At 51.0% G+C, this 26156-nt stretch overlaps 1 protein-coding gene across 2 annotated transcripts in view; it reads left to right on the plus strand.

Moving 5' to 3' along the window:
• Positions 1-26156, plus strand: part of NRP2 (neuropilin 2) — a 112251-nt gene that overhangs the window by 17846 nt on the left and 68249 nt on the right. For both annotated transcript variants that reach the window (XM_058549668.1, XM_058549667.1), the window contains exons 3-7: positions 14713-14894; positions 20531-20761; positions 21806-21961; positions 23890-24059; positions 25881-26036. In XM_058549668.1, the coding sequence (XP_058405651.1) occupies positions 14713-14894; positions 20531-20761; positions 21806-21961; positions 23890-24059; positions 25881-26036 (895 nt within the window). The remainder of the gene's footprint in view (positions 1-14712; positions 14895-20530; positions 20762-21805; positions 21962-23889; positions 24060-25880; positions 26037-26156) is intronic.

Below are 26156 nucleotides of genomic sequence, written 5' to 3' on the forward strand. Positions count from 1 at the left end.
TGAAAAACATGCTTTGCAAAGTGCAAAAACCACTAGAAAGAGTTGAAAGAACATTTCTTAGGCCAAAAAGCCCACCCAGAAGTCTATACTAACAATATTTTGTGCACAGTCAGCACAGTGTCTCATTTCCCACGCAGCATGGAAGAACAGCACTCCACCTAGGTGAAATTTCCAGACGCTAAAACACACCCCTTTAAAGTTCCAAAAGTCCCTTTTTAAAGGGGTTTCTGATGAAGAACATTCTAAAGCATGTGCCACACTTCCCTGTCTTCTCAAACAAAACCAATACTAAAGAGCCAACTGTTTCTTGATGATTCAGGCTCCTGGTTCTGCGCTTCACTTTCTGTGACAGAAGCTGGGTCATGTCGTTTTGGGATCAGATAAATTTGGATTTGAGTTGTTGACCTGGTAAACGTCCCAGGTCTCAAAACTGATAATAATCAGTACTTTGCAAGATTGCTGTATCTTGTTTTCGTAGATGCACGGTGAGTTACCAGCTGTGTGAGCGTCTTTGTACCTTGCCCTGGGGAAGTTGGGCTTCTTCTGTCAATAGTCTTGCTGTCTCTTTCTGTTTCGAGTATGCCTGCCTCCTGGAACCTTCCTCTTCTGGCTTGTTTTTACTTTCATCATGCATGTGGATTTTGCTTCAGGTCTTGCTGTCCATTGGGAAGTTCTGGTTCTGGGGTCTGAGCTTTGCCCCAAGCCAGTGCTGTCCCAGGGCCAGCGTGTCTGGTCTGCCTCCGTTACCAGGCTCAGGCAGAGCAGGGACCAGGCACAATGCTGGGGACAGAGTGCAAGAGCATCTGCGTGTGGAGTCCTCCTTGGTATTAACTGAACTGCCCACAATCTTCTCTTCTGAAACACACCCCCCATGTTCTGGATATTTGAGGTTTGGGGGTATTAGGCCTGGATAAACAAGGTGCAGTTGTATTTATTTAGGGCCAGGGAGCCCTCTAAACCTTAGAAGATCCGTCTCTCTCTCCTAAAGCAGGGGATGAATTCTTGGAAAGGTAGCAGTTTCCTGGGTTGATAAACTGACTACAGTAACCAGAGCCAACAGACCAGACCTCAGTCATCTGGCCTCTCCCCACCCAGCCAGTGGTTGTTCCAGTCAAACAACCCAAACAGTCTTAGATCTGCAGGAGACCCTGTGTATGCCCCACGCCCAGACCCTCCTCCCTCCTTCCACAGTGCCCAGGCGCTCCCTCCTCGTGCCCTCGTGTCCTTGATCCCTCCAGGCTCACATGGGCCCAACTCTGAACTCCCAGAGCATGCATCATGCCTCGGTTTGCTTGCTCGCCTTCAGTTCACGTGTGGTCATCTTGTTCCTGAGCACGTAGATTCTCTAAGGGCACGGACCACGTCTTTCATTTCTGTGCCCGTACGGCACCTAGTCGTGGAGAGCACCAAGTAGCTGTGTGTAGGCGACCGTTTCCGTGATATTCTTCCACGGGAGAGGCTAGGACTGTGGTCAGCCTGGCGTGAGCCTGTGTTGGAAGGCGGACAGCTGTCTTCTCTACTCGTCCGTCTTGTAATGTGACATAATGGCAGCAGGAAGATAAGACACAGGCTTATGGAAGTCACCAAGCGCTCTGTGACCTGGTCTTTCCCCAACAGAATGGCAATAGACCATTCATGCGTTCATAGTTATTAAACAGTGACTGTGTGCCGGCATGATGATGGCTTCGCAAACGCAGTGATGCGTTTTTACCCTCTTTACCCTCGGGGAGCTTAGAGTTTGGGAGGAGGAAGCAAGTAAAAAAAATGCTTCTTGATGATAAAGCTACCACGTCTGGAGCATCACCTATGAGCCCAGCACTTTGCTAAGTGCTCTACACACGTCGTCTCATTGATCCTTGCAACAAAAACCTGTGAAGTCGTTGTTACTCTTCTCATTTACAGATGAGGAAACTTGGGCTCAAAGAAGTTAAGCAACTGACCCCAGGTCCCACTCTTGGAAGTGGCAAGGAAGGGATGTGAAGCCAGAATACTCTACTTTGCAACCTGTGTTCGTTCTGGTTATGTTCTGTTGCCTCCCCCAATACCATGCATTCTCACCAGGGGCATGATACAGGCATGTTATGTGAGCCCACAGCACTGGGATCCAGCCAAGGCTGGGGAGATCAGGGAAGGCTCCCTGGAGGAGGCAACACCTGCACTGACCCTGAAGAAGTTAGCCAGGCAAACGGGGAGTGTATGTGGCTGGAGGTCCAGGCAGAGAGCATCACATCAAAGACAGGAAGGGGAGACAATTTGATGCCATCAGGAACCACAGTAATTGAAGGGCCATTCTTGTGTCTTGCCATACAAACCCTCCTCTCGGGGAAGAGGTGCCTGAGTAACGCTATTTAATTTTATTTCCAGGCCAGGTGACTCCCACCATCTCAGAGAGGGGCTGTGGTCGGGAAGCGGGAAAGACTGAGGCTATGGGGACTCTGCTGCCCCACCCTCCCTGGCCGGGGTCTCTACAGTTCAAGTCCTGTGTCCAGGGACCCCCAGTTTAATGCCTGAAAATGGAGTCTGGCCTGGGAAAGTCCAGGTGACTCTGGATTAAGCTCCGCCCGTCAGTTAACCCCCGCACGGGACTCTCTGAACACACATCTCTTTCCTGTGAACAGAGGGCAGGAGGCCACACTGCCCGACTGGAGGTCTGGCTTCAGCTGGTGTCTGCCGAGGCTCTGGAGACGAAAGCAGAGTGTGAGTTCTCTGTCGTTCAGGAGAGTGTCCTGCTCTCCAGAGCGACCCCCAGGTTGATTACTCATGACGTGATTACCGATTTACTGCCTGCCCAACCACGGGACTATTCTGATTCCCCCAAGGAGCCAATGAGCAGCAATTCTTTTCTGTATTGCGACAACCTTGCTAATGACAGAAACAGATCCCCTCCAGGTACGTGGTGCAAAACTGGGAACGGTCCTGCCGACTCAAGCTCCGCTGGCAGCCGACCCCATGCTCACCAGCCTCGACCAAGGACCCCACCCAGCGACTTCGCTCGCTGAGGAAGCGGGGGGAAAAACACCGCGGACTGTTCCCCTCCTCCTCCCAGGGATAAAGAGCCATTGGAACAACGGTTATTTTGGGCAGTTTGTTTTTACATATTCGATGTTGCAATCGCATCTCTCCAAATGCAAGCTTCACTGTGGACGTCCTTCTTAACAATGCATTTTGTCTTCTGATTGAGAAATCACTAGAGATTTTCTCCTACACAATCCTGCGTCTTCTGCCTCTCAACCCTGGCACCTTCTCTGAAACCCAGAGGTCCCTTAGGGCCAGCATCTCGCCCCATGTAACTCCATGTAATTCTCCCATCTAATTACACCGGGTGAGAGTCTGTCTTAAGAAATTCAGTGGGGGCTCCGGATGTGGAGGGAGGAAGAACAGCAGGAAACAGAGGAAGAAACAGAGGAGAAGGAAGTAGACCAAGTGAAGAAACTGGATTTTTCTTCAAAGGGATTCATGTGTTTTCCTGTAGTCATGAGTCTTACAGAAAAAAATATATTCTCTTCGTTTTGTCCTTTTTAGTGATGGGGAATTGAAACCTTTGAATTAAGAGAATCTCAACAGATAATTTAATTCCATTCTTCTACTTCTGCCTGGATAAATCATCCCAGAAAAAAATATATATATTAGCTGCCCTTGTCTTTCCTTCTAGAAACGAGCTTCTGTAATCGTCCTTCATTAGGAGACCTAGTGCTCACCACTCATCGCAGCTGATTGCGGAGTAGAGGGTTGTGTGTCATTTATATAATCAAAAATTTTTTCCCTAGAAGGAAAATCCCTGAAAAATGTTAGCTGGGTCAAAATAAAATTAAAAAAAGAAAAAGAAGACGGAAGAAAAAAGTGTGGCTTGGGCTTAGGTTTGGGAGGGCAGCAAAGAACTCCACATGATAAAGGAGGATCCACATGACTTTTTATGCTGTTTTCCAAGCTGTGTAGACAAGCATCTTGGCAGTTTGTATATGTTTTTCTGCTCTGCCCCATTAGGGCTCGATTGTGTGTTTGTAGGTGGTGTGGAGGTACTGTCACTCAGACAGTGACAGCAAACCTTTATTGAGCTCTCCGCTGGCCTCAGATGCTCCTGCACGGGGAACTTTCCCTGTTTTACCCCCATGACAACCCTCTGGGGCTGGTCCTGCTGGTGTTCCCATTTAACAGATGGCGATACCGAGGCCCAGAGTGAGCACACAGAGTAATGGAAGGCCCAAGGCTGGCCTCAGATGCCTGCGTCCATGTGCCTAGTGCTGTCTCTGCTGTCCCAATGCCCAGGTATTTGGGGCCCCTCTGATTTCCGTAGATATCCTTGACAAGTCTCTTCTCCTTTTTTTCTCTCTTTCGTTACTTTTCTTTGCCTCTTCCTGCCATGTGGTCACCTCAGGATGCTGGCAGGGCGGTCAAGGAGAGAGAGGCCTTTCTGTGTCTTTATATACAAGCTGGAGGCCTGACTCTCTTTCAGTCATCCGTCTGCCTCCCTGTCACCCGCCTCCTACTGCCCGGTCCCCTCCACTCCCCTCACCATCCTCTTCAAATCCCCTGCCATCCCCCCGCCACCTCATTCTCCATCTGGACGCGGAAGACGTGAGGGCCAGTGATAGAGTGTCAGCGGAAGTAATTGATTCCTCACGTGGAGAGAACCCGCCTGCCTTTCGTCTCAGTGCAGCTGGACCAGAGACCTGGAGGGCGAGCCAGACATGTGAACCATCCATGGCTGAGCTGTCAGGGTGAAGGTGGACACACCAGCCACTGAGCGAGAGGGAAGACAGTGCAACCAATAGTTGTTTCACTGGGGAGGAAAGGAGTACAGAATATTTCAGCCCGGGATTGGCAGTTTGAAAGAGGCAGGTGAGAGCTAGGAGCAGAAGGAACCCTGATGCTGGTTTTAAAGGGAGAGTTTTTCTTTGTCTCCAGGTAGGAGGTTTCCGTCCCCCGCCCCACCCCCCTTCTCCCATTATCATCATTATTATCATTAGAATAATTACCCTGACAATTACAGTTGATGAGACCTCGGGATTAGAGAGCACCTTTCATCTCCAAGTTCAGAGTGATTTATCTCTGCATCACCCCTTTGAGAGTGGTGGGAGAGTAAGAAAGTAGTAGTATTTTTTCGGTCTTATCTGCTGGGAAACTGAGGTCTAGGCATCCAGGGTTGAGTCGATGCCTCAGGGCAGGCCGCTGGGTTAAGTGTTGGGGTCCTGACTCCTCTTCTGGGGGGTCTCCACTGCCCCACCGCCCACCAGGCCTCGTCCTGTGTGGCCCCCACAACTCATCCCTGCGCTGGCGCTCCTCCCCCGCCGTGAGGGCGCGGCGGCCAGCCTGCCACAGCTCCCTGCACCAGCGCACAGCCTGCCACGGCCTGGGGTACACAAACGTCGTCAGGGCCTGACTCACACTGCGTATCCTGCTGGGAGACTTCCTGCAGCCTCCTTCCCTTTCTTGTAGAAGCCGGTGTCCTTCCTAGACATGCTGCTTCCTGCTCTTCTTGAGCCTCCAGCCCAGAGCACCCAACATTCCGGAACATTCACAAACCCCCGCCAGGTCTCAGAGCAGGGGCCCTTCTGTGGTGGGAGAGGGGAGTGCTCTCACATGCGCATGTGGACTGGCTGCTTCTGCCTCAGCGGCCACCGGGTCTTCAGAACCGGCCCTCGAAGAACGTGCCGTTACCAAGTGGCTGTCTGAGAGGCGGACGCGGTTCCAGCTGACCGGCCGCTGAGTGCTGCATTCAGTCTCCCCCTGGCGTGGCAGCCGCCTTCCTGCCTGGACACCACGCAGGCCCGTCATTTCCACGCGGTGCTGCTTTCTGCACAGTACACAAGTTGGCCCTGGAGCTAGGAGAAGCTCAGAGCAAATGAAATCCAGGGACCGGGTCATCACACCTGCCGCCCTCCCAGCCTTCCCCTGCTTGGGCTTCTGCGTGGCACGTTTTTCAGAAGTTTTGCGTTTTCAAGTTTTGTTATGGAGCCTGGATGCCAGCCAAGGGGGAGAGAAAAACAACTGGGAGCCTTACTCCCTGGAAAACCATAAAGGACTTCTCCAACGCCGTGACTTACCCCTGTGCCCAGCACACCTGCATCCCGCGGGCTCCCCCGTTCCAGCAGATGGGGAGGTTCCGACCTGCTCTCACAATCAGACCCTCTGGAACCCAGGGTTACTGAGCGCCTGCCCCAGAGGGAACCGCTCCCTTGGCCACGCGCAGGGCCACTGCCAGGCCTGGGTGGTGTACTCTGTGGGTCCAAGTCACTTCCCACCCCTTCCAGTCAGCCCCGAGAGGCACAGAGGCTGATCCCTGCACCCACTTACGAAGTGCAGCCGACTGAGACACATGAGCTTGGTTGACCCAGGCCAGCCAAGGTCAGTCCAGCAAGTCTCTGGCCCTGCTGGAGTTCACGTTCATGTCCAAGCACCAGCTACTGGTGAGTGGACATTTCACCGCCTGTCCACCCTGGTATCATTACAGAGTGCTAGCAAGGGCCCTTTAAGCTGACTGCGGAGAGTGAGGATTTTACAGCCGGTGGAGCAGACAGAAGAAAGACCCACCAGTCTCCATGAAAACAGCCTGCCCCAGAGCCTTCAACCACATCGCTGGCAGCGGTTGCCTAGAAAAGCGTGCCTTACTTAAGCAAACACGTCCCACCAGGCCGGCGACCAGAGCTGGCGGGGCTGGGGGTGGAGCAGGTTTGTGGCCCCAGGGCCTCAGGAAGGTGCCTTCTGGGGGGCCAGGTCAGTGGGGAGGCGGTGCTCGCAGAGGGTCTGGGAGGGGGTGGCCGCTCTGCTGCGTGCCCTCCGCCTCTGAGAGCCCACCTACAGGGGGACTTATCAGACGCCCTCCTGCAGCCTCCTCCTTCCTCACGGTGCCCGTTCTTGGCAGCTGCTCCGTCAGGAACAATGGGATCCTCGGGGCCCTCTCCATCGTCCCGGGGCTCCTGCGGAAAAACAGCCAGCAATTATAAATAGATGTTATTTGTAGTTTCCATTTTCTTGCCTTCAAGGTTTTTTGGAATAACTCCTTCAGTTTGTTTTGGGTTATTCTCTTTGCATACTTCCTTTGCTGGGCCGTCAGATTTCCTCCCTTCTGAAGAGCCAGCCTCGTGACCCTGGCTGTGAGGGGTTGCGAATAAGCTCCAAGTGTCAGAGACCTGTGGTGGGAAGAAATGAAGGAAGAAACGAAACTGCCAACAGCCGCTATTAAAAAGGCACCCGGCCCCGACACAAACACTGAACACAGGTAGAGCCTGGCGCTGTCTGCGTCCTTGGTGTCAGAGAACTGAGAGGGAGTGAGACAACAAAAAGCAGCGGCAGCAGCGCAGCGATAACAACATTGGCCTGTTGAGCACCCGTCGTCTGCTGGGCACCGTCCTGAGCTGCTGGCATTCCTTAACGCACCCGCCCGAGGGGTGGAGCACCCAGCTGTTCAGGACCCAGCTCCGTGGCGGGGGGTTTTGAACTCAGCCAGGCAGGCTGGTTCCAGAGCCCGGGCTCAGAAATGAAATGAGGAGAGATAGAAATGAAATCTCAGAAACTCAGGTGACTGCAGTGCTGCTGGTGGGCTTATGCAGGAGGAGGATTTTCAGAAGCCACCCTCCACGGCACCGAGGTCGGGGGCATCGAGACCGTCTCTAACTTTATGACTTTTCGTTTCTTCTTCGCGTGTTTGGTTTCCAGAGTGCCGTGTGTCTGTAACTCTCCTCTCCCCCACGTCTACCATCGTGTTCTGTAGAACACGGGTAATAGTAAAAACAGCCAGTGCCCCCCAGGCGCTTTCTAAGGCACCAGCGCTGTGCTGGGCCTCAGGGACTTTTGCAATCTCTCCAACAATCCCACAAGGAGGGGACTATATTATAGATGAAGACACTGAGACTCAGGACGGACGCCTTGCCTGCAGTCACCACACCAGTGAGGGCAGGAACCTGGGTGTGTCTGTCAACAGTGTCCCATGCCCTGCACTTCCCAGGGTGCACAGGCCCTTAGGGACAGATCCATGTCTGTGTGACAGTCATTTAAGATTTTTTTTGGTCACAGACCCCTCCCCAGGAAAATGTGCATACACACAAACACACAGAATTTCTGCATCTGATGATAGGGGAAACTCAACCATGAACCCTACTGCAATCCATGCGCTTGAGAATATGTGCTCGAGGTGACTCCTTAAGAGCTTATAAATACTCAGGATACTGTTTTCTCACTCGATGGGCCATATGTTCACATATGGATGTGTATGTGCTTATAAAAATACTTCATTTACAAAAATTAATAGGTTATCCCATCTGAACACTTACCAGGCTGGATCTCCACTGGGTGAGCCTTGAAACCATGAATTCCAGATCTGCTCGCTGCTTCTACTGGTGATTTGTCCATTAATTTTGGCAAGTCCTATAGGCTTTATTTAAACAAAACAGCTAAGTAAAAGGAGCAAGATTCCATCCAGTCTCTGACTGACACCGAGTGGTCTCTTTACACCTGGCACCTTCTGCTGTTGTGCTGCGGCAACCTGCTGTTCCCACTGCTCCGGGACCTTCATTCGACAATGAGCCAAAGGACGGAGGCGAGGGCTGTGTGCCCCACACTGAGACTGCCCGGAGCCAAAGCCTGCCTCTGACCTGACCTTGTCATGTGACTGTGGGTGGGCCACCTAACCTGGCTAAGCCTCAGTTTCTTCCTCGGTAAATGGATGGTCATCATAACGGGGCCTGGCATGTGTTACGTGAGGATTAAATGAACTGGGTGCAGCCCATAGGAAATGCTCAGTAAGTGGGAGGTCTTCCCGTTGACATACCAGCTTCTTCTTCAGTGAGTGGTACCAATGAGAGGGAGAAGTTCAAGGAAATGGAATTTGCTTCTTAAAAAACCCCACCTGATGACGAGCGATTTCGCCACGAAGGCTAGAGTCGCTCCTGAGCCCGAGAAGCAGGCGACCTGGCTGTGGGCCTGAGCTGACCAGAGACTCTGGCGTCTTCAGATGCCCTGCAGTCTCTTCGTGTCTCGGGCGCTTCTTCGTGGGGAAGTTGTACGTGACGGTGTTGCTTTTTCCTCCTATTTTTCCTGCAGTTTTAATGTAAGGATTAATAAGACAGTGTTTGCCGATGTCTTTGAGCTTCCTGGAAGAAAGGCACTCCAGGAGGTGATAAATTTTCTGGCCTGGATAATCTACTCATGAAATATGGAACTTTGAAAGTGTGAGAAAAATCTCGAATCACTTTGACAGCATTTTAATTATAGTTGATTTGTTTGCCGCTAATAGTGAAAATGCTGTCAGCATGATTTGAGACGTTTCTTCCACTCAAAATGTTATATTTCGTGTTTTCAAGTCACAAGGCAATGTCCTGGTTTCCAGATACAACCAGAATAGCTCAGTGAATGGGTTGGGCACAAAGGCAGAGTATAGAACGGACCAAACCCATCAACCCCCTCGGAAGGTGTCACAGACCTCATGCTTCTTACCGTGTCCGCCGACCTCAAGTTGCTTGCTCACTTATTCACTCAACACAAAAAGTCAGGGGGCCTGCTCGTGTGCCGGGCACCGAGAAAGTGTCTTAAATTCAGCAGTGAGAGCTAGGTCCTTGCCCTCAGGGTGCTTACTGTCTAGTGCAGGACACAGATTCTAAACAAATAAAGAGCATATTAACGAGAGCTTTACAGGTTACGATAATAGCTGTGAAGGCAATAGAGGGTGGTGAGGGAGAGGTCAGCGCACACCATCTGAAATAGGGTAGTCAGGGCAGGCTTCTCTGAGGAGGTGACATTTGCACTTAGAAGAATGAGCAGGTACCAGCCACAGAAAAAGCTAACAAAGATACTGCAAGCAGAGGGAAGAGCCGTGCTAAGGCCCAGGGTCTGGAAAGAGCCTGCCGTGTACAAAGCAGCATGAAGAGAAGCCGTGCCTGGCTGGCAAAGGTCATGGCTTCAGGACTCGGGTGGGCACAGGTGCTCTGATGTGTAGACCTAAATCCCATAGAAGGGGCACAGTGTCCTTCCTCAGAGCACCCAGGTCCTCCACCTCTGCTGTGGAACCCCCTCACAGGCGGCTTTGGTGGCATCACAGAGTAGACTCCAGGGGGACTGCATTATCCTGCCCCCGAGAAGGGCCTGGAGGCAGTCTTCTAGCACAGCCTCCGGTGGCCTGCTGGGAGGCGGCGGGCGAGGACTGAGTTATGGAAAGTGGAAAGCCTCTTTGCATGTTCGCCTGGCCATGAGAGGACGAGGTGAGACTGTTGCTCTTCCCTCTCTCTCTCTCTCCCGTGGACTCTCAAAATTAATTCCACCATCAAGATGCCCACCTCCCACATGGGGGTTTGGGGAGAGGAATTAAGACTTTGAAGTCGAGACAGAAAGTAAGACAGCGTTCTCCAGACAGATGCTCGACACACAGGTGTCGGCCTCGGTGAGGAGAAAGTGAAGAGGCTCCGGAGAACCGTTTTAGGGAGAAGAACTGGAGTGGAGAGGGCTGCTCAGCTTAGGAAAGTAAAGAAATAAATACAATCATGGAAGGCAGTGGCAAAGCCTTGGAAGGAATTTTTCCATTTTAGGGAGATTTTGAATGGTGAAATGCAAACACAGTAGTTAATAGGACTGTTAGCTGTTTGTGTTTCCTTCCGGAAAAACGAGTACCGTGTCCTGGGGGAACAGCTTCTCAGGGCGCCTGCTGGACTGCCGTAGGGCAGGTGCTGAGTCTGTCCCCAGATTCCTCTACCCGACAAATGCGGGCGGTTAGATGCTGGATGTAAAGCCATATTATTCCAAGGCCACAAACTTCCTAAGCCTCTGCGAGCTCTCACAAATGAACCTGACAACACTGAAATTCTAAGGAGATTTACTCCAGCTGTAGCAAATCCCTAATAATAAAAAATTTCCCCAAATGAGTCAGTCACGCAGGAGGTAAATGAGACATTCTCCATGAAGTCAGCATGTCACTCAGAGTGTGCCCTTTATACAAAGAGCCCAGCCAGAAGACCTGGTGTTTAACGGGGGCTCGTCCGAAGGGCAGAGCTGGGACACTGGAGGGAGAGAAGAGCTTAGCCACCAAATTGCAGCTCTGGGCGGCTTTCTCCTCAAGCAAACCTGGTAGGAAAGACCAGTTTTTCTAAGAAGTTCAAGTAAGGGCTGATTATTTGCTTCACAAAAGGAGTCACCAGAGGGGTCCTTAAATAACAAGCTCAAAAAGGAAATTTATAATACGATTGATTTATATGAACCTTTTTCAAAAATGCATCCCTCCACAATATGTGTATGTAGGTGTGTAGGGTTGTATTTGTTGCTGGTCGCATTCTCAAAGAGGCCTCAGCTGTGTATCCGTTGAGTAAACTGAGGCAAGTTTACGGCTGTGGCATTGGTGGGGGAGCCCTGCCTGCATCGCTGGTTCTCTAATCTCTCAGATGAGCCCCCGGGGGGATGAGGCCCCCAGATAGAGCCCTCTCACGGCTGACGGACCAGCCGGTGGGTGCCAGGGCGTCTCCTGTCCTTCCGAGACAAATGGGTGACTCAGACAGGAGCTCTCCGGTGGTCGAGCATGGGCCACGTCCCAGCTCTGATCTAGGCACTCCGACGAGCTGTGTCTCCTCTAGTCCTCCCCTCCATCCCGTGAGATGCACAGTGATGGTGATGATGAACATGTTCACTTTTTCATCTGCTAAATTCTGAAAGCTGGGTTATTTTTCTCAGCTTTTCTACTTTGAAAAAAATTCTTAATGGAAGCAGCTTTATTTTATATACTGCGGCTTATTAAAGAAATTCAGGCTCGTCGTAAACAATTCAGATAATAAGAGAACAAAGAAGAAAGTAAAAATTACTAATTATCTCACCACCCATATATCTCACCACTCTTAATTTTTTTCGAATGCAGTCTTTCAGATTTTTTTTCTGTATGTATATGCAAGGAAATATATATATATATGTATACATATATATTTTAAAATATACTTTTTAGAAAAATCTTTTTTTCTACCTAAAACTATATCATGGACATTTTTCCATAAAAATAAAAAATCTAGGCCTATGGCACTATTTACTATAACAGCAGAGTGTTCCATTTTATAAACATACCAAAATTGATTTACTCACCCTCTGTTGTTGGACATTTAGACAGGATGCTGTTTATAAACAAAGCATCTTTTCACTTTTCATATACTTTTTTTTTTTTTTTAGTGATGAAGATTGTCCCTGAGCTAACATCTGTGCCAACCTTCCTCTTTTTGCTTGAGGAAGATTGGCCCTGAGCTAACATCTGTGCCAGTCTTCCTCTATTTCGTATGTGGGACGCCACCACAGCATGGCTTGAGGAGCGGTGTGTAGGTCCGCGCCCAGGATCCAGGCCCACAAACCCCAGGCTGCCAAAGCAGGGCACATGAACTTAACCACTATGCCACCAGGCTGGCCCCTATACTTTTTTATATATACACACACAAAGATGTGTGTACGTCTTTGCACAATTGTCTGATTATTTTCTGAGGAAAATTCCTAGCAATGGGAATTCGGGATTAAAGGGTATGTACATAGGAACTTTTGTCACCGTTTTGCCAAGATGCCCCCCATTGTGCGAAGATGCACGTTCCCGCTACACTGCACCTCCACTCGCCCGCTCGCTCTCAGGAAGTTGCTCCGCTCTGCGGCCTGGCCTCTTCACCTCTGAAATGGGTGCGAGATTACAGCAAATCACAGCTCACATTTGTTAAGATACACTAACTGCCAGGCTGTGTACTGACACTTTGTAAAGATGATGTTGGTCGTTTAAATTTCACAACATCCCTAGGAGAAAGGTTCTAATATCCCTATTTTACTCTTATTTTCCCCATTTCTGAGGCCCAGAAAGCTTGAGTAACTGGCCTGAGGGCTCCCAGCTATCAGGGCTGAGCTGGGATGCCAACCCTGCTCTGTCCGTGTCCAGGACTGGGGACCCCCCCGGGGCCGTGCGTTCGCTGCTAGGAAGCATCTGCCTAATGAATACAGATGACGGTGCTTCTTTCTCAACCGTATGCACACGGGTCGGACATCACCGTCACTCAGCTGAGCATGACTGTCTGGCAGTGACTCCTCAGTGTGGAAATAGCAAGAGGGGTTTTCCAGAAGGTCTGGGGAATTTCCTCTGAGAACAAACTAAGTGTCTTTTCACTCTTGTTTTCGAAGCGAGGAAGCGTGTTGTCAAAGTCAGCACCGCCTCCCACAGGGACGTCACAGACCTAAACAGATTCCGCACTGCCTTCCTGGCTCTGAGGCCATCTCCCCAGAGCCCCCGGGGGAGAGCCCGGCCATCCCATCTTCTCCAGAGTCTGACCAGCTCCCGCCATCCTTTCGACTGTGGGATTCCCGCCCTGTGGGGTCTAAGAATGAACTCGTGCTGATCCACCCCTTCTCATACTTCCTTCGCAGGCCTGTTTATTTAGAAGGGGCTGAGCCATCTGAAATACCGCTCCTGAGGGCTGCAGTGGGGCCTCAGGCCCCTCTGGCTTGGCTCAGACAAGCCACTTCTGCAGGCAGCCAGCTCCCGCAAACCGTGTGTGTGTGTGTGTGGCAGGAGCCTGTGGGCACATCCCAGGGAGTGTGGTGTCTCCAGCCCCTCCCTCTATCCAAAAGAGATTTCTTACAAGTTGTCTTAACTGGTTGATGCGAAATAAACAAACAGGGAGGGAGAGAGAGAGGGATGGGTTTTGGTAGATACTGGTACACTAACCAGCAACTTGCAGGGAGCTGCTGAGGAAGAAGTGTCCCCCTTGAGCAGCTGTGAAAGCAGTGTTCGCTGGGAGCCCAGAGGTGCCCAGAGAAGATGCCAGGGCACATCCCAATGCTGACACGTGCGTCTGCACGGATAAAACACCCCAGTGAGTGTGCACCAGCCATGAGCCGAGCCGAGGACGTCTTTGAGGGGTCTTCCCCACCCCGGGCCGTTTGGCTCTGAAATGAGCCCGGGCCTCGGTGTGGGGAGAGCTCCGCCTCTAGCTCAGGCAAATGGCTGTGGGCTCACAGACGCTGGGTCCCCAGGGAGCCCCCTGCTTTTGGAGGAAGATTTTATTGCCTTATCTAATCTGATGCTGACTCCTTTTAAAAACGTGTTGTTGACTAGACACTGCTGATGGGAACATTGCCGAGTCATCTTGGGGAGGGAGGTGGGGGGGGCGAGTCTTTGTCATTAACAATTAAAGACAAGAGAAGAGGGCACGGCCCAGGTGAAAATGGGAACTTGGGAGGGGCAGGAGAATAAATGAGTATCTCTAAAACACCCCCAGTGTGCCTGGTTCGGGCCCCAGCACCACGCATTTATTTTTTTCATTCCATCTCCATCCCAACCCTTTGAGGTGGCTATTTTTATCCTCAACTTACAGATGAAGAAATTGATGCTCACAGGGGTTAGGTAACTTGCAGTGACACAGAGCTAAGAGGAAAAGACCAAGATTCAGAGAGATCATAATGGAAATAAAAACGGTGCTACCAAAAGAAGAAAAAAATGTTTGTTTTGAGATATTTGATAGATGCTACTGCTCTTATGTGGGCAAGAGATAAGGTCTTATAATCTACCCTTCACTGAGGGCGCGTTCTCTCTGTGGCTTTCGTGAAGCAATGCAACCTCCTACATCTGTTTGCCGGTGCATGCAGCAAACGAGGCGCCTTTGTTTATCAGTCTGAAGCACCTGCATGTCTGTGAATGCGTGGAGAGCACGTAAGCCGGGCGAGACCGCGGGCCTGCTCATCTCCTCACTGCCACCTGTCCTCATATGTGACCCCCTCACCTAGGTATGACTTCATCGAGATTCGGGATGGGGACAGTGAGTCCGCAGACCTCCTGGGAAAGCACTGTGGGAACATCGCCCCCCCCACCATCATCTCCTCGGGCTCCGTGCTCTACATCAAGTTCACCTCCGACTACGCCCGGCAGGGGGCGGGCTTCTCCCTGCGCTACGAGATCTTCAAGACAGGTGCGTGTGGGCGTGGCGGCGTGGGAGCCGGCCTCCTAGAGAGGGGGCCGCGGCCACCCGTGTCTGCCGTGGGCACGGTGCAAGGGAACTGAGGGATGTCAGTGTGCTCATACCCGGAGCCCAGGGGGTGGAGACAGGAGGAAGGGCTACAGTTTCACGCAGCCCAAGCAGGTTGACGGGGGAAGAGAGGTTCCAGGTGGACCTGGAGACACCCGGGATGAGCAGCCAGTGTAGGCTGTCGCCCAACTGGAGGGGGCGAGTGCAGGGTCAGTGCCCGGTGCCCGGCGGGCAGACAGCGTTGTTGGTGGCACCGAAAGAGGAGGGGCACCAACTGGATAGAAAACGCTTTGGAAAGAATTTGATTTTTGTGTGTTTTTAAAAGTCACAGTAACCTTCATGGGAAAAAGCAAAACTTGGTTGAACTTCCTCCCAATTTTTTTGTAGTTGAAGGTTGGCTTTACAGTGTTTGGAGTTACATGGGCGGAAAGACGTAGTCTTCTCGGTGTTGAGAGTCTCTAAAGACCTTACTGTGACCCCCCAAATGGGGTCACACAGGAGCTTTTAGATTCAGATCTGGCTCCTAGAGATTCCCCTTGCTCGTCTGGTCGATCGCTCCACCCATTGACCCCCACTTCCCAAATGCCAATGGAGCCGACCCCTGAAAACAATCAGAAAGACAGCAGAAGAAGAGGCAACGAAGGCTACACTTGGACCTCTTGCTCTCCGTTGGGGCCCCTTGGATGCCTTCAGGCCCGGAGAAGATGGGCCCGTGCTTATTTCCATAGCTGGGTGGGGCCAACTTTTATTCACGAGACACCGGTTCAGTGTCCACCCTTGAGCTCTCCATACAGCGTGCCCTTTCCTCAGTGTCTCAAGGCTAAGTGACACTTAGCCTCAATTCTCCGGCTCCCCCACCCCAGAGGCTCCCACCCCATCGACAAGTGTGTCCCCTCTCCGGCAGCCTAGGTTTTACAGCTCCAGGGTGGAGTCTGGTAAAGGGGAGGCCATCAGCTTTGTCATCGAGAGGCCCAAGCCCAGCGCCTGTTGAGTTCAGTGTGAGGGGAACTATTCATATATATTTTCTTTTTCACTAAACAATTCTGGAAAGGAAGTGGTAGCTGCTGAAAGCACTTTTTATATCCACTCTGTCTAAATATTTGTCGGATTTGTCTGCCTGAGAACAAGAATGTAGAATCCAGTGAAGGGGTGGGGCCGAGGGACCTGTGTCAAGCCAGGGTGGGAGCCCTGAGCATCACAGGGCAGAAGTCTGCCTCAGGTCGCCATGCTCCTTATGGCGTGAGGTCACCAGGACTGATAATCTGTGTGTCCAGGGGCTGAGGGTGGGGTGGTGAGGCTCCCAAATAGCCTGACCCACGTTCCCTTGAGTCCTGCACAAGATTCTGACCAGTCAGCACCACGAGCACATGGAACACTCCTGTGCCATCCTCTGCTGGAGAGCAGTGGGGAGAGACAAGAGAAAGAAGAAGACGGGTGTTTGCCCTTTTCCAGTGGGGGAGATGGGTGTGCAGACCCTCAGCACACAACAGATGCCCCGTAGATGTTGTTGGATGGATATGTGTAAACAGATGTGTAAGTGGAGGCAGAACGAGGAAGTACTAAGTCAAGGTAGGATTGACGTGCTGTGGCTATGCAAGTGAGGAGCAGTTGAGGCTTGGCAAGCAGGACCTGGGAAGCCGGCTGGGTAGCAAGGTCCCAGTGCAAAGCTGTCCCTCTGCTCCACTGTGCTGACAGAGACAGGAAAACAGCTCGAAGCAAGGCCTCCCAGGGAGCTGGCCACGGAGTCAGAACAGGGTTGAGCAGGACAGTAAAGCTCTCTCTGTTTCCTGCCTCCTGACTTAGTGTTTCATGAAGGATGATGCCGCATTTTCCAGAAAGCCATAGAAAAGGTGAATGTTAACTCTATCTATCATGCAGATTTGAAGGGATGATATTAAAAGACAAAACGCACAACAGGGTATTAAGTCAGCACTGCTGTTGTGAGGATAGGCTGAAGCAGGATTTCGAATGAGGCCTCTAGTCTGTGGACGGCCTGGAAACAACTGTGCCAGCCAAGGCAGGTGGTGCGAGCATGAAGTGGGGCAGCCACCTTAAGGACTGGGATCACCCATAGACGGGAGAAAGAGGTTACTGCAGGCGGAGATCGCCCACCACTGACAGCTATACTTCCGGGGAGTGTCAGAAAGAAGGGGAGCTCCCAGTACCTTCTCGGGACCGCTGTCACCTGCCATCAGGCCTGTCCGAAAGAGCAGCTCTCTGCATGAAAGTCACCCATGTAAAGCACATCCTTGTGTGGGCGTGAAACCCAAAGCTGGGAAGTTGAGGAAGATGAGCACTCTTCCAGGGGCCAAGTCCCGCACCCACGTTCCCACCGCTGGAGTCCTGAGAGAAAATACACAGAGTTTACGTCATGCACAGAGCATGAAAGAAGTGCATGCGCATGCTGAGGAAATGCAAACAAACCCAGCTCTGTTTGCTCATCAGACTCACAAAGAGAAAGAAGGAGGAGCTGTAAACACAGAGACACAAGTAACAGCGTGGAGAGTTCTGGAAGCCCACAACAGCGCATTGCCCTGGCCAGGCTCTGCCACAGAACCAAACTGAAAGACAGAGACCCAGCCTTCGGGACAGAAGGGCGTGTGGCCAGAGTGGGTGTCCTGTCTGCCCTGAATGCGGTGGTGTCTGAGAGAGGCTGTGTGTACCAGACTGTCCCCACATAAAAGTTCACCAACGCAACTCGCAAACTGAAAGGACCTCAAACCACCAAATCCTGAGCAAAACAGAGAAAGGAATTTTAAAATAACTTAAACATTGGAAACTGAATCACTGGAAAATGTGGGTTTTTGTTTGTTTGTTTTCTGAGGCTCCTTTGACCAAAGTTCAAGATCCAGTTTTCTTTCCTGGTGCCCACTGACATTTTGGGAACTGAACTCTCTGGGGTCATCCACAGACATAGGAAACCTGGGGTCCCCCTGCTCCCCCTCCCTAAATTGAAGAAGTGAATCTGCCTTTTGTGGTCAGGCCAAGCTCAGCTCTGGATCAATCCACCACGTTTTAAATAGCTTTACGTGTGCAGATTCTCCTTCCGCTTCCTGGACCCTTGTGAAATTCACAAAGTAGGCATTTCTCAGCGAATCCCCAGCTTCTATGGACAATCTTAGCATTGAGTGAACTTGAGTACTTGTTGACTGAGCTATTTTTTTAACCTTTAATCCTTTTGACATGTTGCAGAAAAGGATCTTGGATTAAGTAGATATCTGTAAGACTCAACTTTTGTCCCAAGGATGGTCACCCTTTCTGAGATCTCTTCTCCACGTTTGCTCTTCTGCTGCCTGCTTTTTGACACTTTGACTATAGTTCCAAACAGTGGGATGGCACAATTACAGACGAATGCACGATTGTAACAGACAGGTTTGATTTTTCTGCATAAAAAGGATAAGACTATTTTTCTACCTCGTTAAAAATAAACCAGAGGAAATACCCGTGTATAGCCACATATCAGAAATAGAGACACACTTTTTTTTTGCCTTAAGGACACCGCATTGACACATTCTCTCCAGTCAAACGCAGGACCTCAGAACCCTGGGAAACTGGGGGTACTTTAGAATCTCACATTCTCCAGGCCTCTTTGGGCTTACGAGGTGTCCATTGTGGAAGTACCTGTGCACCATGGATAGGAGGGACCAAAGAAAGATCCTCCATGATTCCCCACTGCCAGGGGGGTGGGGATCCCCTGCCTTGGAAGGGAAGGACAACAGAGCAAACTCCAGGAGGGGGTGTCAGGATTCCTTTCCAGCTCTGGAAGCCAGTTGTGAATGGAGAGTTCATTTCTTCTGGCTAAGTGGCCTGCATGCGGAAGACTAACCTTTTCAGAATTCCTCTCGGCCCCCGAAGACCTGCCAGCTGGCTTGGCTTTGCCAAGCTGCCTCATCCCGGACCACTGAGGAGGCCCTCAGGAGCTGGGTGCCCGGTGGAAAAAACCTGGGGGGAAGCTGTCCCAGCCCATCTCTCTAGGCCTGGCTGCCCCTGGCCCTGCCCCTGAATGATGGCGTGCAGAGCCTCCGAGATGTGCCACTTGGAGAGACTCTGAAGAGCCCTGAAAAGGTCAGCTCTCGGACAGGTGTCCTGGGTCCCCACCCTGCCAAGGCACAGTGCCGTAGAAGGGTGGAGGGGACGGATGGGTGGGTACGGATACTGGAATTTCCTGTCTGATGCTACAGAAAGTTGCAGTTCCCCTCCCCCACTGATATGCATGACACTTTTTCCAAGTCAGACGTTTGCACTTTCCAGAAAACCTTATCGATAAAGAGACCCGAGGAGGGCCTGCTGTAGGAACCTGGATAAAGACACGGCTGCGGGCGGAGATCAGCGTTATCAACATCACAGGGCTATATTTCAGTCGGATCCCCAGAGGGCACTTCCTGCCAGTAAACACCTGGTTTATCGAGTATTTCTGTGTTTTTTCTTCATGCTTAGAGTGCCTATTATTCTCCTCATAAATCTTGCTATTTTTTTAAATTTTAAAATCAGAACATAGTGAAATCCATTCTAATTGTCCAGGATTCACATTCACTGTGTTAACTCACATCGCTGCCCGCTCTGGACCTCTCCGTGGGCCCGGGGTCTGGGCTGCAGCGTCCTGGGACCATCCCGGGGCCTAGCCTGGCAAATCACGGCAGAGTTAAAGCCTGTGAGGGCCCTTTTAATGTGACTCCACCTAGAGGCGCTGGGAGAGATGGTGGCAGTAATTCTCTTACGAGCTCCCAGCGCTGTCCAATCCTGCACCAGGATGCGAATGTGTGCGGCATTTAATAGGGACGCTGCCATGAGTCCCAAGAGGGCAGACACGAGAGCTTGGGAGAGAAACAAGGCCATCCCTACCACACAGGAGCCAGAAGTCTTCCAAGTGTCAGTACACTGCCGCATTTTTCCAAACTTGCTGCTAGAGCAGCCTTTACCCTCCCCGACGCCCTGCTGTGATCCACCGGCTACAAACGGCGATTGTTAATTGTCTGGCCACTACAGAGCCGCTCGTTTTAATATAGTCATGCCATGAATGAGACCCGAGCTCCCCTTTGCCCCTCCCCTGAGGCACCTTGGATCTTGGAGGGAGAAGGGGCACTCCGTTGGCTCTGGTACAATAGGGGCTAGTGTTGAGGTCAGCAATAAATAAGGGGTAACATTGTTTTCCCTGCTGGCAATCAGCAAGCCTTCTTTAGGGATTGAAATAACTTACATTCTGGAGCAAGCAGCTGAGTAATTGAGAAAGAAGTCTCTGTTCCTCTGGTCAGGAGACTCGATCTCCCCCTCTCTGTGTCTCACACATACACTTCTTTCTACTCCCGCCCCCCCCCCCCGCGCCTCCCCGCCGCTCTTACCCTAACGAACGCGTAGAGCGAGCCAGCTCGCCTCCCTGAGTTCTCTCCAGAGAGGGTCTGGCTCAAGGGCTTGAAACGTGGACGTGGAGTCTGTTGCTTCAAGGGCCACTCCAGTGGAAACAAAAACCTCGCGGGTTGGGGGATTTGGGCCCAAACATTTAAATAACCCATGTGACAGTGGCAGCAAAGAAAGCCCTCTTCTTCTCCTTTCTTAATGCTACCGTTCTCTTTTACATACAGGCTCCGAAGACTGTTCCAAAAACTTCACGAGCCCCAACGGGACCATCGAGTCCCCCGGGTTTCCTGAGAAGTACCCACACAACCTGGACTGCACCTTCACCATCCTGGCCACACCCAAGGTGGAGATCATCCTGCAGTTTCTGACCTTTGACCTGGAGCACGACCCTCTGCAGGTGGGAGAGGGAGATTGCAAATACGATTGGCTGGACATCTGGGACGGCATTCCGCATGGTGAGTGATGCCCCATCACAAGGCCCTTCTTGGAGCTTCACCTTTGCCTGTTAATTGCTTTAGTAACAATAGAGAAGTGCAGAGACTTCGCAGCTCCTTAGGGTTTGGCTATGACCCCTGATGGCTTCCTCTCCTTCTCCTTCACCAGGATAGTTTCAGAGAAATGGCAGACAGGCAGTTGCCTTTCTTGGAGATCTTTCTTTGGAGAAGGATAGGAGGAGATGGAGGAGACACTGGATAAGGAGGAGAAAACCTGCAGCTAATGTTCTTTTCTGCTCCCAGTCATCAGGATTTCCAAGAAAGTGACTCAGTGACCACCTTCTAGGCCCAAATAGGACTCTAGAGCCAGACTGACTGGGGTTGACTCTTGGCTCTGCTGTTAGCTGCTCTGCAGCCTTGGGCGAGTTACTTAACCTATCTGTGTCTCATCTGTATAGATAGGCTGCTGCCATCATCATCATTATTACTATAATTTTATTAGTAGTAGTACAGTCATAGTTGCTGAGAAGGCACATCACCCAAGGCCACGAGGACCCTGTGCTTCTCAGGTGGAGCCCAACACTGGTCTTGTGTACGGTTGGCACCGGCAAGGAGACCGGTCTTTGCTTTGTCGTCCTTCTAAGTATTTTGCACTATGAGGGAGACTGGACGGCTGAGCAATTTCACTCCCTGAGAAAAGCATGAGATTTCATCAGAAAACATGGGTTTGGGTTCCAGCTCTGCTACTGCCCAGCTGCACGAACAGGGGAAGGCCTTTCGGAACCTCCATTTCTTCTCCTGTAGAACAGGCATTACAGTGAGACCTCTCTGGCCATCTCCTTGGGCCGTGAGAACAGAATGAGGCCGGGTCAGTGAATGTACTTTTTAATGTGCAGGAAAATGTGAGAGATTGTTCTTAGAACACGTCTCTGGTTGTTCCTTTATGCCGAGGCCTGCCAGGTGATGCTCTGTTGAATGACTTGCAGTTGTGGGGAGGGAGAATGTACTGAAGATGGGGTTTGGCATTTCCGTTTCTGCTGACTGCTCTTTGTCCTGCCCGTGCAGTTGGCCCCCTGATTGGCAAGTACTGTGGGACCAGAGCCCCCTCTGAGCTCCGCTCGTCGACGGGGATCCTCTCGCTCACCTTTCACACGGACATGGCGGTGGCCAAAGATGGCTTCTCCGCGCATTACCGCCTGGTGCACCGGGAGCCACAGGAGAGTGAGTTGGCCGGTTGGGAGCCTCCGCCCCGTGTTTCCATCGGGGCCGTGGGGGTGTGCGGTGAAGAGGGCTGCCGTCTGGGAGAGAAAGAGACGGGAATTGTACAGAACTTGCAGTGGCTTCTGAGTTCAGGGAACGGGAGCTGTGTCCTCTTGCGAGGCAGAAATTAGTGAAATTAAAACAAATGGAGGGCCGGCCCCGCGGCTTAGCAGTTACGTGCGCGCGCTCCACTACTGGTGACCCGGGTTCGGATCCTGGGGGCGCACCAACAAACCGCTTCTCCGGCCATGCTGAGGCCACGTCCCACATGCAGCAACTAGAAGGATGTGCAACTATGACATACAACTATCTACTGGGGCTTTGGGGGAAATAAAGGAGGAGGATTGGCAATAGATGTTAGCTCAGAGCCAGTCTTCCTCAGCAAAAAGAGGAGAATTGGCATGGATGTTAGCTCAGGGCTGATCTTCCTCAAAAAAAAAACCAAATGTCAATCTGGGTGCTTATTTCTTTAAAAAAAGTATGTATGCCAAGAGTTGGTTATTCCCAGGGAAAGTCACAGGACCATCCCCAGCCTCAGTTTGCTCATCTATAAATGAGAGGGAGGCTAGTCAGTGTATCGATACAGAGTCCCCTCCAAACCTCAGTGCCATCATCAGAAAACTGAGCAATTTTTAACCTCTATCTATATATATATTTTTGACATTAAACGTCTATGGTCCTGGGTAGTTTCTCTCACTAGACTGGTCACTGCTTGGACTCTCACTTCATTCTTCTAATAAACACAGTCTTCTGAGCTTCAATGATGTGCCAGGCACTGTACAAAGCCTTGAAAGTGTAGCGCTGACCCTAGCTGTCACGGAACCTGCCGTCCAGGCTCCATCTCTTGCCCTGAGCTACATCTTCAGATCAGCTCCTCTTGGACATGCGCTTCAAAATGCTGCCATTTCCACTTAGAAACCCAAACAATAACTTGAAGGACTAAAGAAACACTTTAAGCGTGATTGGAGCTGGGGAAATCCTGCCGTGGTTGTAGACAGCTTACCACACGCACACCCGCGGACTCAGCAGCGTAGCCTGCCGGAAAGTCAACAGGTTTTGTTCTGGGGTTTGCTTTTGTTTTTCCTTCAAAGAGCTCATGAAGATTGAGGAACAAGAACGCAGGATTGCAAATTGCACCAGGTTCTGCAAATGGCCAGTGCAGTCACAGAGCTAAAGAATAGGTTTAATCCCCGAAAATAATTGCTGGTCCTGCAGACACGTGCACACCCAAATATTGACAGTGGCCATGGGATCCATGGGAGGGACAGCAATTAAACTGACGGCCCAAGGCCAGAGTAAGTGGCTTCTAGGTCCATTTGCCCAGACAGGTGGTGCAGGGGAGATAGAGTGACATGCGTGTGTTCATAAGGAGATCTCCCAAAGACAGGCATTTATTGCTTTGTAATGTCTGTCTTCTGTGCCAGAACTCGTGAGACAGTTGAGTGAAAGAAAGAAAGAAACGAAAGTGCCTCCTGGATGGTTATTAATAAAGCAGGCTTCCCACGATGTAGCAGCCCACCCAAATTGCCACGAGTCCGTCACATGCTTACCTGTATTTCAGTCATGGTGCCTCTGGCACCTGTGAGCATCCGTAGCCCGCAGCACTAACAGTTCTTGTACTCTAGATTGTATTTTTAATTTGTATGATGATTCTTATTTATCCACAGCCTGATTTCTTTTAGGTCCAATTTAGTTTCTTTCAGACCCAGAGGGGTTGACAAGCTCTGTGACTTGGCGCAGTTGTTTTTAAAATGTGAGTGTATAATTAGGTCTTTAAGATGAGAGAGTGCCTGCAAGGACTGGTCGCTAGAAGGGAGCAGCCTTTGGGGAGTCCCAGGGGTTTGAGGTTGAGAGACCTAACTCTGCCCTTGACCATCTCCATTCCCCAGACTTTCAGTGCAATGTCCCTCTGGGAATGGAGTCTGGCCGCATTGCCAATGAGCAGATCAGTGCCTCATCTACCTACTCTGACGGGAGGTGGACACCACAGCAAAGCCGGCTCCATGGTGATGACAATGGCTGGACACCCAACTTGGACTCCAGCAAGGAGTATCTCCAGGTACTTACTCACATACCAGAGGGTGTGCAGAGTGTGCATGTGTTGGTGGGAAGAGGAGTGGCCCCTCAGAGAGTTGACAGAGGACACAGAGAAAATGAGCACAGCAGACTTGAAAACTCCATTCACTCATCCGTCCAAACAAATACAAATAGACTGTGCCAGCACTATGCTAGGTGCCAGCACTATGCTAGGTGCCAGCATAAAATGGTGGGTAAGATGGACACTGCCCCTGCCCCTGTGAAGATTACCAGGCCTTGGAGAAGTTGTGTGGCCAAGATGCTGTTTGCCCAATCACTCTAGATATCCAAGGAACATCCTATAAACAGTTCCAGATCTTTCTCATTCTGGGCCCAGGGAGGCATCAGAGACTGGGGGGCGTTCTCCTAAAGTCAGGCTTGTTGTGTTGCTAGCTGAGCATGGCAGCTTCTCATTATCTTTGCTATCTGGAGGGAGCCCTGCCAGCAGGGTTTTGCACACAGCTCTCAGGAGAACACATGGGAACATGTCACACCGGGACTGAAGCGCTAGTTGCCCAGAGGATCTGTGGCATCTTTTCAGACTGTTTGCTTTCCTTCAGAATGAGACTTGCAGCTCATGGTGGGTGATCCTCCCTGGCTCTGCAGACTGGTCCAGTCCTCGTCCCCAGTGAAGAGCAAGCTGCTAGTTCCATGCTAGAGCAACGACTGCTTTCATGACATACGGCAGACAGCCCTGCAACCCAGGGACAGGCCTGTCCTCACTCTGATGCAACACGGTGACCTCTGCTCTGAGAAGGATGTCACAGAGCCGACAACAGGAAAGGGAGAAAGACCACTTAGAAATGTCCAGGGAGTCCCCAGAGGTTCTAACAGCACAACCCTAAGGCCATTTGTCGCTCTCTCCTCTGCCTCTCCAAAAGTCCTTCTCATCCCACCAAGCTTCCAGAAAGTTCTTCTATATAATCAGCATTCCATTGATTATACTCGTTATTTTTGGTCTTAATCATATACTTTCTCTTATTGCTATCCGCCTGTCTGCAATACACATACACAGCACTGCATATTTCTTTTGAATGCTTAATAATGCTGAGCATACTCAGTAGCAGTAAATACCTGCTGAATCCACTTTCACCAGTGCCTGCTGGCTGAATTTGGATCAAGTGGAGGTCACCATTAGGAAACACTGTGGCCAGCAGAGGAATGACATCCAGCAATTTCCAAATGGGTTTGGTGTTGAGGGAGGGGAGGCGCCTCAGAATGTGGGCTACCCTCCTCATCCAGCAAAAGGTCAGGACGTGGTGCATAAGCCTGATTGCTTGGGCAGACTCGGCTTGCCCTTTGACCCCTTAGTGACCTGAGCAGCTAAATACACAATGGAGTGAGGGACAGAGGGGAGAGGGGACAGCCCTGAGCTGAGACTTTTGCAACTAGGGCATCATAAGTGAATTGGATTGAGTTGGACTGGGGTGGAGTGGAGTGGCGTGGAGTGGATTTACCCATTGTTCACTTAGAACAGCATCTGTTTGAGCTATCCAAGGCAGGCCGCTGTCTAGTAGGAAGGGGTCATGGTTCTAGATGTCAGTGATTCCTTTAGGATAAACTTAATACCGTCCTTTCAGATTGGCAAAAAAGAGAAAAAAATCAAGTCACAATTTTGAAAGTGTCCAATTTAGTGTCAAATAAGTTGAGTTTAACTGTCCAGTGGAATTGGACAGCCTGATACCGATCATCAGTACATCTGAGTGAAATCACAGATGTATTACAGTGTGTCCTTTGAAGAAAAAGCAAGAGGCTGCCCCGCCTCGGGAGTCCTGGCCTGACCTTCTCTGCCTCTCTCCCTCAGGTGGACTTGCGCTTTCTAACCATACTCACGGCCATTGCAACGCAGGGGGCAATTTCCAGGGAAACCCAGAATGGCTACTATGTCAAATCCTACAAGCTGGAAGTCAGCACTAATGGTGAAGACTGGATGGTGTACCGGCACGGCAAAAACCACAAGGTAAACCCATTCCCCTACGTCGAAGGCACGCTGGGACGGTGCGGGAGGGGTGGGACCAGGAGCTTCAAATCTAACCCACGTAGGGGAGGGGCCTTGTTCAGTGAGACCCAAACAACTGGT

The sequence above is a fragment of the Diceros bicornis genome, chromosome 10 (assembly GCF_020826845.1).
Source record: "Diceros bicornis minor isolate mBicDic1 chromosome 10, mDicBic1.mat.cur, whole genome shotgun sequence".
Lineage (NCBI taxonomy): Eukaryota > Metazoa > Chordata > Mammalia > Perissodactyla > Rhinocerotidae > Diceros > Diceros bicornis.